General features: G+C 32.8%; 1 protein-coding gene across 1 annotated transcript in view; it reads left to right on the forward strand.

Moving 5' to 3' along the window:
* Positions 1-1,892, forward strand: part of P5CS (Delta[1]-pyrroline-5-carboxylate synthase) — a 184,416-nt gene extending 182,524 nt beyond the window's left edge. The window contains exon 10 of the mRNA XM_089087899.1: positions 1,866-1,892. Within this exon, the coding sequence (XP_088944025.1) occupies positions 1,866-1,892 (27 nt within the window). The remainder of the gene's footprint in view (positions 1-1,865) is intronic.
* The last annotated feature ends 9,972 nt before the right edge of the window (positions 1,893-11,864 follow it).

Genomic DNA, 11,864 nt, shown 5'->3' on the forward strand with positions numbered 1-11,864 from the left:
TACTATATTTTTAAAAACGGAATTTTGATGTCAATAAATGTATCAAAAGAATGGGTTTATAATGCTGATTCTAAATATATAAATTTTATTAAGTTTAGTATTACTCATCAAAGGCTACGAGCCTGAGAAAATTTACCCGATTTTTTAAAGAGGGGGGGAAAAATCCCCTACAAGTGAAAGAATTTTAATGAGAATCACACCGTCAGATTCAGCGTATCAGAAAACCCTATTACATAGGTTTCAAGCTCATATCTGCAAAAATCTGCAACTTTGTATTTTTTGCTAGAAGAAAAATATACGAATATAGAAGTTAGTTACGTAAGTTAATCTGTAAATTACGTTATAACCAAATTTAGAGACATTCATTTAGCAAAAGAAAAGTTAAATTTTTATGCAAATTTTGTTTACTTATTCAATGACGGTGAGCCAAAATAAAAGTTGCATTAACTAAAAAACGATCAGAAATTAAACAAAAAAAACAAGTTTTTTAAACTGAAAGTAAGGAGCAACATTAAAACTTAAAACGAACAGAAATTATTCCGTATATGAAAGGGGCTGTCCCCTCCTCAACGCCTCGCTCTATACGCTAAAGTTTGACTATGTCTCATAACTTTATTTTTTCAAACAATAAAAAACTTTAGCGTAAAGAGCGAAGCGTTGAGGAGGGGACAGCCCCTTTCATATACGGAATAATTTCTGTTCGTTTTAAGTTTTAATTTCGCTCCTTACTTTCAGTTTAAAAAACTTGTTTTTTTATTTAATAGCATAACTAAGCTGCAGTGAAAATGTCTTAATCATCATGAGTTTTTCATGCTAACAATCTTTTGACGCTTCCATCAATTTAAACGTACTGGGCTATACGATTTAAAGAGCAAGCAAGGGGGGAAGCATGTATTTTGGATTGTCCTGGGCCTTATTTGAAGAAAGATCAGAAATCAAATTAATTATATTTAAAACTTGTTCAAATAAATAAGCAGCGACCTTAAAACAAAAAAACATAAACTATTCCTTAAAAGAGGGGGCTGCCCCATCTGAACCTAGGCTCTTTACGGTAAAATTTGACTAAAAGTCTCAAGTCTTTAAGAGATACTGCTCTTGTTGGTATGAAATAAAATATATATTTAAACCAATACAAAACTTTTCTTTTAGTAGTTTTGTAGCTACCCTCTCCTGAACCCCTTCCCAACTCCTTATGCTAAAATTTACTTTTTCTCTTAATTCTTTAATTTGTTCAGACACAAGTTTAGGGTTTCAGCGATAGCTGCAACAAGTAAAGAACGAACCACGGCCCATAGTAACCAAAAATTCGAATGATATTTTGGAATTACACTATAAAACAAAATAAAACTCTTCAAGCTCCATGAAATATTGTCAAAAAACATTTTTCAGAATATTCCTGGCAATAGGAGTTAAGAAGGAAGGGGGGGGTTGATGTTTTATGATAAATTTGCAGGTGGAAACTAATGTTTAAACATGGGATATTTCATATAGGACACAGTTTTATAACCAATAGATTTTCTTCAGCTGCAATTCTTTAAAGGTACAGGGGTTCATATACCCATTTGAAACTTTATATGACAACCTTCTAGTTTTTTACGCTGAAAGTTTAAAAGTTACTAACTTAAATGTTTATCTATTGCCCTATTTTAACAAAACCCATTTTGGCTTCCTTAATATCTTTGCCTAAATTAGATAAATGTTTTTCTGTTAGGTTTATTGTGTATATCTTAAAGCCTAAAAACTGTAAAAATAAACGTAAAACATTATGTTTTTTAAAAAGGAAAGTAAAGAGGGAAGTTCATGCAAAATATAACTACAAAATTGTTTCATATAAACTGACTCGTGACGTTTTTCTGTGTTTGCAGGATGCAGTAGAACTAGCGCTTTATTAGAAACTGAGCTTGCTTAGGTTCTTTAGATCTGCAAACTCCTTGAAGAGTTTTCTGCTCTTGAAACTGTTCGGTTGTGTCGGTTTTGTGTCTTCAGTAAAGGCCTATTTTTAGATAATTCTACAAACATGGGGAAATGTGCACTTACTGCATAACAATGCTTTTTTCCCGTTTTAAGTTTCGATAAATCTTATCAAGGACACTAGAACTTTCAATTTCCAAGAGAATGAAATAGTCTCGAAATTTGTTAAATAAGGAACGTCTTACTTTAAAGTCTGTAAAGGATAAGCAGGAATGGGAAATCGAATTCACGACTAAATTTTCCTAATTCAACAGAAATTGCTGACTTGCCACCCCGTGATTTGAAACTAAAGAAGTAAACGAGGATAAAGCCAAAGTGTATTTTAGGGGGCATAGGCAATGGAACACTCCTTGTTGTCGCTGAATTACGGAACAACGCAACCTAAGCAAAAATATGACGACTGGCAAAAAGTGGGTAAAGAATTCTTTTTGTTATCTATGACATCATGTGAAATTACATAATTCCATATTTATTTTTCAGTTAGATTCACTACTATTTTCAGTTTCAAACTCCTTCTCAAACTTTTAAAAAAAAAGTTTCTCAACAAAATCCACTATTAAGATAATATTATATAATAATTTTCATTCTGAATCACATTAAGAGTGGAATTTCTTCATACGGTATTTCTTTATAAAAAAAACTTTACTAGCCTATACTATAGTTAAATGGCCTATAAAATGTAGTATAGGGAAGAGGTCGGTCTTTATTATACATAAAATGAGCTATTGAACAACCCTCTACGATGTTCCAGTGCCAAGCTATCTCTGGAAACAAAGAAAAGAGAAAAAAACAAAAAATATCCCGTTTGTGGAGAATAACGTGGTAAAAGTCAATTTGCTTGATTTTCAAGCCAATATATTTTCTTTGCTATTCAAGCCAAAGGGCGGTAAGTTTCCTTTATAGAGGTTTCGAACAAGGTGGTTCTAATGGTGTACTTTTTGTTTTGATCTGACTCCTCTGTTAGGAACTATGGGTTTTTATATTTCTTAACATTGGACGTGATCGTCTCTTACAAGGTTGCTAGCTACCGCTGCAACCCGGATAAAAAAATTCACATATATTTAGTTATGAGAGGCAGATTGGCCGAGTGGTCCAAGGCACTGGTGTTAGCCACCAGTCTCTTCAGATGCGTGGGTTTAAATCTTATCGCTTGTATACGATTATGATTTATGTACAAAAATCAAATATCCTTGAAAGACTGCAGTATGAAAAGACATCAAAAATGCAGTTTTTAATTGAAAAGTTTATTCTCTCTTAGAAATAATTTATTTTAGTTAGAAAAGATTTTTAACCCAATTAATTTCCTTTAAAATGAGCCATTGAACAACTTTCTACGATGTTCCAGTGCCAAGCTATCACTGGAAAACAAGAAAAAAAAAATATCCCGTTTAGGCAGAATGTTGTAGTTGCTGCCACTTTTCTTGATTTTCAAGCCAATATATTTCCCTTGCTGTTCAAGGCAAGGGACAGAAAGTTTACTATACAGGGGTGTACTTTTTGTTTTGATCTGACTCCTTTTTTTAGGAGCTATGGTTTTTTATATTTCTTAACATTGGACGTGATCGTCTCTTACTAGGTGGCTAGCTACCGCTGCAACCCGGATTGCTAGCTACCGATGCAACCCGGATTCCAGTGCCAAGCTATCTGTGGAGAAGAATAGAGACAAGAAGAAATATGCCGTTTATGCAGAATATCGTAGTAGCTAACACTTTTCTTGATTTTCACGCCAGTATATTTCCCTTGTTGTTGAAGCCAAGGGACGGTAAGTTTCCTATACAGGGGACTAGGACAAGGCAGTTCTAATGGTGTACTTTTTGTTTTGTTTTAACACTATTTTTAGGAGTTATGGGTTGTTATATTTTTTAGCATTGGACGTGATCGTCTCTTACTAGGTTACTAGTTACCGCTGCAACCGGTTCTTTAACATAAACTTTATTAATAAGATATTTTATAATATTCTACATGGCATAGTGGTTAGGATAGCTGGCTCTCACCTAGTTGGCTTGAGTTCGATTCCCGGTATGGGAAATTTTACCTATGATAATTTCTTAAGGAAAATTCATCATCTATATAATGATTCCTTATAATACTTCAGTTACTATGGACTAAAGTTCGTTCTTTAATGTAAATTTTTTGATTTTCAAGCCAATATATTTTCTTTTTTATTCAAGCCAAAGAACGGTAAGTTTGTTATATAGAAGTTTTGGATAAGGCGGTTCAAATACTGTACTTCTTGTTTTGATCTTAATCTTTTTTTCAGGAGTTATGGGTTACTTTAGTTTTTACTATGGGGTGTGATCGTCTCTTACTAGGTTGCTAGCTACCAATGCAACCCGGATCTTTGAAATACAAAAGACGAACTTCAAACAATCAAGAAGATAAATAAATCTAATGTATACAATGATTTGTTATTCCAATGATCGTCTTTTAATGCATTGATCTTTCTTATGGCCCAAAATAAAAAATTCCATATTTTTGCAGATAGGAGCTTGAAACCTCTACAGTCAAGTTGTCTGATACGCTGAAACTGATGGTGTGACTTTTGTTAAGGTTATATGACCTTTAAGGGGTGTTTTGCCCTTTTTTTGAAAATAAGGCAAATTTTCCAAGGCTCTTAACTACTGATGGATATGAGTTAACTTAATGAAACTTATATATTTGAAATCAGCATAAAAATTCAATTCTTTTGATGTATCCATTGATATTTAAATTCCGTCTTTTAAAGTTTCGGTAACTATTGAGGCGAGTCGCTCTTACTATACAGTTCGTTACCACAAACTTTTTAAAATACCAAGAGCGGTTTTATTTTGTATAATATTGTTAATTTTACAACTTAAATTAAAGAAGTCATAGTCTAAGCGGTTAGCACGATCGGCCGATAACCGAAAGGTTGGCGGTTCAAATCCAGTCAGGGTCGTTATCTTTTAATTTGTAATTAATACATAAATAAAACCAAATTATTACTATATCATTAACTATAATTAAGGCGAGTATATAATCTAGTATAGGCAAGCGTTCGTTCTTTATTATAACTTTAGTTTTTACTATGGTGCGTGGTCGTTTCTTACTAGATTTCTAGCTAACAATTCAACCCAGATTCCATGCTAGTTTGCTCTTTAATTGAAAAATCAACTCTTAACGCGGGTATGCGATTATGATTTATTTACAAAAATCAAATATGTTTGAAAAGACTGTAGCATGAAAAGACATCAAAAATGCAGTTTTTGGTGGAAAAATTTATTCTCTTTTAGAAATAATTTATTTTAGTTACTAAAAATTTTTAACCTAGTTAATTTCCTTTAAAATGAGCTATTAACCAAGTATCTACAATGTTTCAATGCCAAGCTACTCTGTGGCAAAAAAAGAAAAAAAGAATAAAAAAATATGATGTTTGTGGAGATTAACGTGGTTAAAGTCAATTTTCTTGATTTTCAAGCCAATATATTTCCCTTGCTGTTCAAGCCAAATGACATAAAGTTTTCTATACAGGGGTTTCGGACAAAGCGGTTCTAATGGTGTACTTATTGTTTGGATCTGACTCATTTTTTAGGAGCTATGGGTTTTTATATTTCTTAGCATTGGACGTGATCGTCTCTTACTAGGTTGCTAGCTACCGCTTCAACCCGGATCTCTTACTAGGTTGCTAGCTACTGCTGCAACCCAGATAACAAGAATTAGTTCATCATTATAATGGCGTCATATACATCATAAACCTTTATTTCTTTCCCCTGTTGTATTATTACTATGAGATAGACTTCGGTCCTTACTGTAATTACAAACAGGAAAAAGCCTACGGCTTTTTCTTCTTTGAAATAGTAAGAGACGAACCTCAAACAATCAAGTAGCTAACTAATTCCAATGCATACAATTGTTCGTTATTCCAATACTCGTCTTTTAATGTAATAATTAATGCTAGCTACCGATGCAACCCGGATTCCAGTGCCAAGCTATCTGTGGAGAAGAATAGAGACAAGAAGAAATATGCCGTTTATGCAGAATATCGTAGTAGCTAACACTTTTCTTGATTTTCACGCCAGTATATTTCCCTTGTTGTTGAAGCCAAGGGACGGTAAGTTTCCTATACAGGGGACTAGGACAAGGCAGTTCTAATGGTGTACTTTTTGTTTTGTTTTAACACTATTTTTAGGATTTATGGGTTGTTATATTTTTTAGCATTGGACGTGATCCTCTCTTACTAGGTTACTAGCTACCGCTGCAACTGGATCTTTAACATAAACTTTATTAATAAGATATTTTATAATATTCTACATGGCCTAGTGGTTAGGATAGCTGGATCTCACCTAGTTGGCTTGAGTTCGATTCCCGGTATGGGAAATTTTCGCCTATGATGATTTCTTAAGGAAAATTCATCATCTATATAATGGTTCCTTATGATACTTCAGTTACTATGGACTAAAGTTCTTGTTTAATGTATCTTTCATGTAAAACTAGCAAAACATTTTTTAAGCCTGATGAAGATTTAACTAATGTGTCAAAAGTAAGGTTGCAAGTCGACGATTTTGTTTTGGCCTTATTATGATTGGTATGGTGAAATAATAATATGCATATGGCTCTTAAATCATACTTTTTATGGTTCCATATGGTCTAGTGGCTAGGCTAGTTAACTTTCTCTTAACAGGCTCGGGTTCGATTCCCGGTGTGGGAAAATTTTTAACTCTATAATCTTAGAACATTTGAACCTTTTATAATTTATAATGATGTATAATATAAATACTGTAATCTTAACTATATTGAAGTTGCGTATGCAAGTTAGTATAGGGAAGAGTTCGATCTTTATTATAAAAACTGGAAAAAGCCTACGGCTTTTTCTTCCTTGAAATAGTAAAAGACGAACCTCAAACGATCAAGTAGCTAACTAAGTCTAATGTATGCAATAATTTAAAACACAGTTAGAAATACTTTTTTCTTGAGTCGGTGTTCCAGGAATTTGTTCTAAATCATTAGTCTTAAAAACACATATACTAATAACCCTAACAGGCTCGTTTTCGCCATAATTGAAAAGCATTTTTTTTCCTTCGCTGTTGATAGGTATGCTTGTATATATATTTTTATTGCTGCTACATAAACTGCAGTTGCTCCTTCCAAAATTAATATACGAACTTTCTAAGAAGTACGCCTCTGTATATTCACTGTGTTGTCGAACATTTTCCATTGTATCTATAAACTGTTCCGCAGTTGCCAGTCCATACCTTGGAATATTTCATTAAACTGACAACATTTGATTTGTTTTGGAAGCTTTGCCAAAGCATTTCTAGCCGACTTTTCAACAGCATCCGCTCTTTCAAAGAAAATTTTAATCTGTAATTTTGAATACTTTTCGTGATCCCGATAAAACATGCGTAAAATGTTTCTCAATTTACAAAGATCAGTCTGCATTTTTGCCATCTTCTTGTATTTCTGAATGTAATTTTTCACTTTGTCCTTATGCGTTCTTAGGTACAACCTCGCAGAGAATTTAATTTTTTCATTATAGCATTTGTCACCCCAGTATCTACCCATTATTCTGGTAGCAACTTTTTTCTTATGTTTGTTTCGGTAATCTATATCGTTATCATACCGTTCCTTGCTCTTTTGTTTGGCTGTCTCAATTTTCCCTTCTCGATACCCTTGATCCGTAACATACCTCTGTTTTGCTCTGTCATATTTCATTTTCTTAAATTCTGGATCACAAACATCTTAGTAGCAATCCTTACGCGTTCTCGAGCTTTATTGCGTTCGGTGGCATTTTTATCTCTTTTAAATAAACTTTTCTTATATTTCAGGATGTTAGCTTTATTTTTTGTGTAGTAAAGTTTTTATTAGTAAAAATTTGGATTGCTCTATTTTGACAGTTTTTTTGGTTATTCTTTCTTTTTTCCTTTCAAGCGAGACCATATTTTTTCAAGGTTTAAAATTATTAAGTATACAATACCCCGTGTCGAGTATCTAAAACCTAGCATAAAAAAAACTAATTTTTAAATTTTCAGGTATTTATCTTGTTTGAATTACAAAATTAGTATTATTGGTTAGACACCATAAATATTTTTGCAGTTTACATAATAAGTTTAGCGATTCTGGACAGAAAACTAAAATAATTGCAATTATAAGACAATAATATGGAGATGCGTACTTTACGGGTTACAAACCAAAAAAAGTTTGGTTCCAGGATAGGATACAATAATAACTTTGAACTGAGATGAAAAAAAATTTCTTCCAGGAGACAAAAAGTAAAACTAATTATAAAATTTTCATGTATTTTTGTTGTTTAAATTAAGAAATTACTATTACTGATTAGGCATCATAGATATTTTTGCAGTTTACATAATAATTTTAACGATTAAGCCAAAAAAGAAAATTTTGGTTCCAGGAGTTTCGGTTACTATTGAGACAAGTAGGTATTATTACTATAGAGTTCATTACCATGAACTGTTTGATTGCTTCAAAACTCAAATATCTTCGAAAAGACTGCAGCATGAAAATACTTCAAAAATGCAATTTTTTTGACAAAATTGATTCTACTTTAAACAGTATTTTATTTTTAATTAAAAAAGGCACTAGATGTTGCAATTTCCTTTAAAATGAGCTATTATACAGCTCTCTATGATTTTTCAGTGCCCAGCTAGCTGAGAAGGAAAATCAAGCGGAAAGAAAAAATATTCCGTTTGTGGAGAATAACGTGGTAAAAGTCAATTTGCTTGATTTTCAAGCCAATATATTTTCTTTGTTATTCAAGCCAAAGGGCGGTAAGTTTCCTTTATAGAGGTTTCGGACAAGGCGGTTCTAAGAGTGTACTTTTTGTTTTGATCTGACTCTTTTTTTAGGAGTTGGGGGGTTTTATATTTCTTTACATTGGAGGTGATCGTCTCTTACTAGGTTGCTAGCTACTTCTGCAACCCGGATAATGATGTACTTTTGTTTTGATCTGACTCTATTTTTAGGAGTTTTGGGTTTTTATATTTCTTAGCATGGGACTGATCGTCTCTTACTAGGTTACTAGCTACTACGGCAACCCAAATTATAAGAGGCAGCCTGGCCGAGTGGTCCAAGGCACTGGTATTAGCCACCAGTCTCTTCGGAGGCGTGGGTTCAAATCTTACCACTGGTATACGATTATGTTTGAAAGACTGCAGAGTGAAAAGACATCAAAAATGCAGTTTTTGGTGGAAAAATTTATTCTCTTTTAGAAATAATTTATTTTAGTTACTATAGATTTTTAACCCAATTAATTTCCTTTAAAATGAGCTATTGAACAACCCTCTACGATGTTCCAGTGTCAAACTATCTGTGGAAAAGAAAGAAAAGAGAAAAAAAGAAAAAAATATCCCGTTTAGGCAGAATGTTGTAGTAGCTGCCACTATTCTTGATTTTCAAGCCAATATATTTCCCTTGCTGTTCAAGCCAAGGGACAGAAAGTTTCCTATACAGGGATTTCGGACAAGGCGGTTCTAATGGTGTACTTTTTGTTTTGATCTGACTCCTCTGTTAGGAAATATGGGTTTTTATATTTCTTAACATTGGACGTGATCGTCTCTTACTAGGTTACTAGCTACCGCTGCAACCCGGATCTTTACTAGAACCATGATACTGATAAAACTTACATAAAAACTTACCTTATCGTCTTTTTGTAATGATATTATTTCATGAAGTCATGACGTCTTTTGTTTTGATTTATTATAAAAAAGAAAAAAATATCCCGTTTAGGAAGAATGTTGTAGTAGCTGCCACTTTTCTTGATTTTCAAGCCAATATATTTCCCTTTCTGTTCAAGCCAAGGGACAGAAAGTTTCCTATACAGGGGTTTTGGACAAGGCGGTTCTAATGGTGTACTTTTTTTTGATCTGACTCCTTTTTTAGGAACTATGGGTTTTTATATTTCTTAACATTGGACGTGATCGTCTCTTACTAGGTTGCTAGCTACCGCTGCAACCCGGATGCAACCCGGATTGGACTGATCGTCTCTTATTAGGTTGCTAGCTACTGCTGCAACCCAAATTCATCGATAGTCTAATGGTAAGTATGCCCACTTTTTACTTGGGAGAAGCGGGTTCGATTCCCCGTCGGGAAGAACTTTTAATATGTTGAATTAAAAGCACTATCTTTTCAATTTAAAATTTAAAAAAGAAACTTGTTTATTTACACTCTAGCTAAAATAATGAAGATAATATGAATGAACCACAGTGTTCAGTTTCTTTGGACTTTAGTTCGTTTTTTAACTATAAATACAAACAGGAAAAAGCCTTCTCTTATCTCTTACTAGGTTGCTAGCTACCGCTGCAACCCGGAAAAACTTTAGCGATTCTAAACTGAAAAACTAACTCAGTCCAATATATGCAATGTTGTGCTTTTCTAATGATCGTCCTTTAATATAAACTATGGACTAAAGTTCGTTCTTTAATGTAAAAATTCGATGATCGAGCCTTTATGTAACCCGGATTAAAAAATTATTATCATATCTTATATGTAACTTTTATTTTATAAGTCATCGATAGTCTAATGGTAAGTATGCCTACTTTTTACTTGCGAGAAGGGGGTTCGAGTCCCCGTCGGGAAGAACTTTTAATATGTTGAATTAAAAGCACTATCTTTTCAATTTAAAATTTAAAAAAGAAACTTGTTTATTTACATTCTAGCTAAAATAATGAAGATAATATGAATGAACCACAGTGTTCAGTTTCTTTGGACTTTAGTTCGTTTTTTAACTATAAATACAAACAGGAAAAAGCCTACGGCTTTTTCTTCTTTTAAATAGTAAGAGACGAAACTCAAACAATAAAGTAGCTAACTAAGTCCAATGTATGGAATGGTTTGTTATTTCAGTGATCGTCTTTTAATGTAAAAAAATATAAATACTGTAATCTTAACTATAGTGAAGTTGCGTATGCAAGTTAGTATAGGGAAGAGTTTGATCTTTATTATAAAAAGACATCAAAATGCAGTTTTTGGTGGAAAAATTTATTCTCTTTTAGAAATAATTTATTTTAGTTACTATAGATTTTTAACCCAATTAATTTCCTTTAAAATGAGCTATTGAACAAACATCTACGATGTTCCAGTGCCAAGCTATATCTGGATACAAAAAAAGAAAAAAAAAAAGAAAAAAAGAAAAAAAATATCCCGTTTAGGCACACTGTTGTATTAGCTGCCACTTTTCTTGATTTTCAAGCCAATATATTTCCCTTGCTGTTCAAGCCAAGGGACAGAAATTTTACTATGCAGGGGTTTCGGACAAGGCGGTTCTAATGGTGTACTTTTTGTTTTGATCTGACTCTTTTTTTAAGAACTATGGGTTTTATATTTCTTAACATTGGACGTGATCGTCTCTTACTAGGTTGCTAGCTACCGCTGCAATCCGGATTATACCAAAGCTAATTATAATCTTGTTTTAGTTACTATGGACTGAAGTTTGTTCTTTACTATAGCCATTAAACAACTCTCTACGATGTTGCAGTGTCAAGCTATCTATGAAATTACAAACCTATACTTTAATTAAGTGGCGTATAAAATTTAGTATAGGCAAGAGGTCGTTCTTTATTATATTCTACTAAGCTTCAAACTTTTGGTTTTATTTTTTAAGGTTTATGAATTATTGTAATTCCTTGTTAAAATATATACAAATAATTTTTAATTACCAGTTTTTTTTTCTCTTTATGCAATTAAATTTCTTTTCATACTGCAGTATATTCAGAGATATTTGATATCTGCGCGCACTCGGGATGTGGCAGGCGATATATGGACTCCTATCTGCAAAAATGTGGAATTTAGTAAAAAATATTTTTTTGCCAAACGAAAGATCACGGATGCGTGTTAATTTGTTTTCTTTCCCCAGGGCTGACCGTATTGACCTAGTGGTTCTAGAATGCTACTAGCTAAAATAATGAAGATAATATAAATGA

Source organism: Artemia sp. Qi Xiang Cuo, chromosome 4, assembly GCF_049724085.1.
Source record: "Artemia sp. Qi Xiang Cuo chromosome 4, ASM4972408v1, whole genome shotgun sequence".
NCBI classification, from domain to species: domain Eukaryota; kingdom Metazoa; phylum Arthropoda; class Branchiopoda; order Anostraca; family Artemiidae; genus Artemia; species Artemia sp. Qi Xiang Cuo.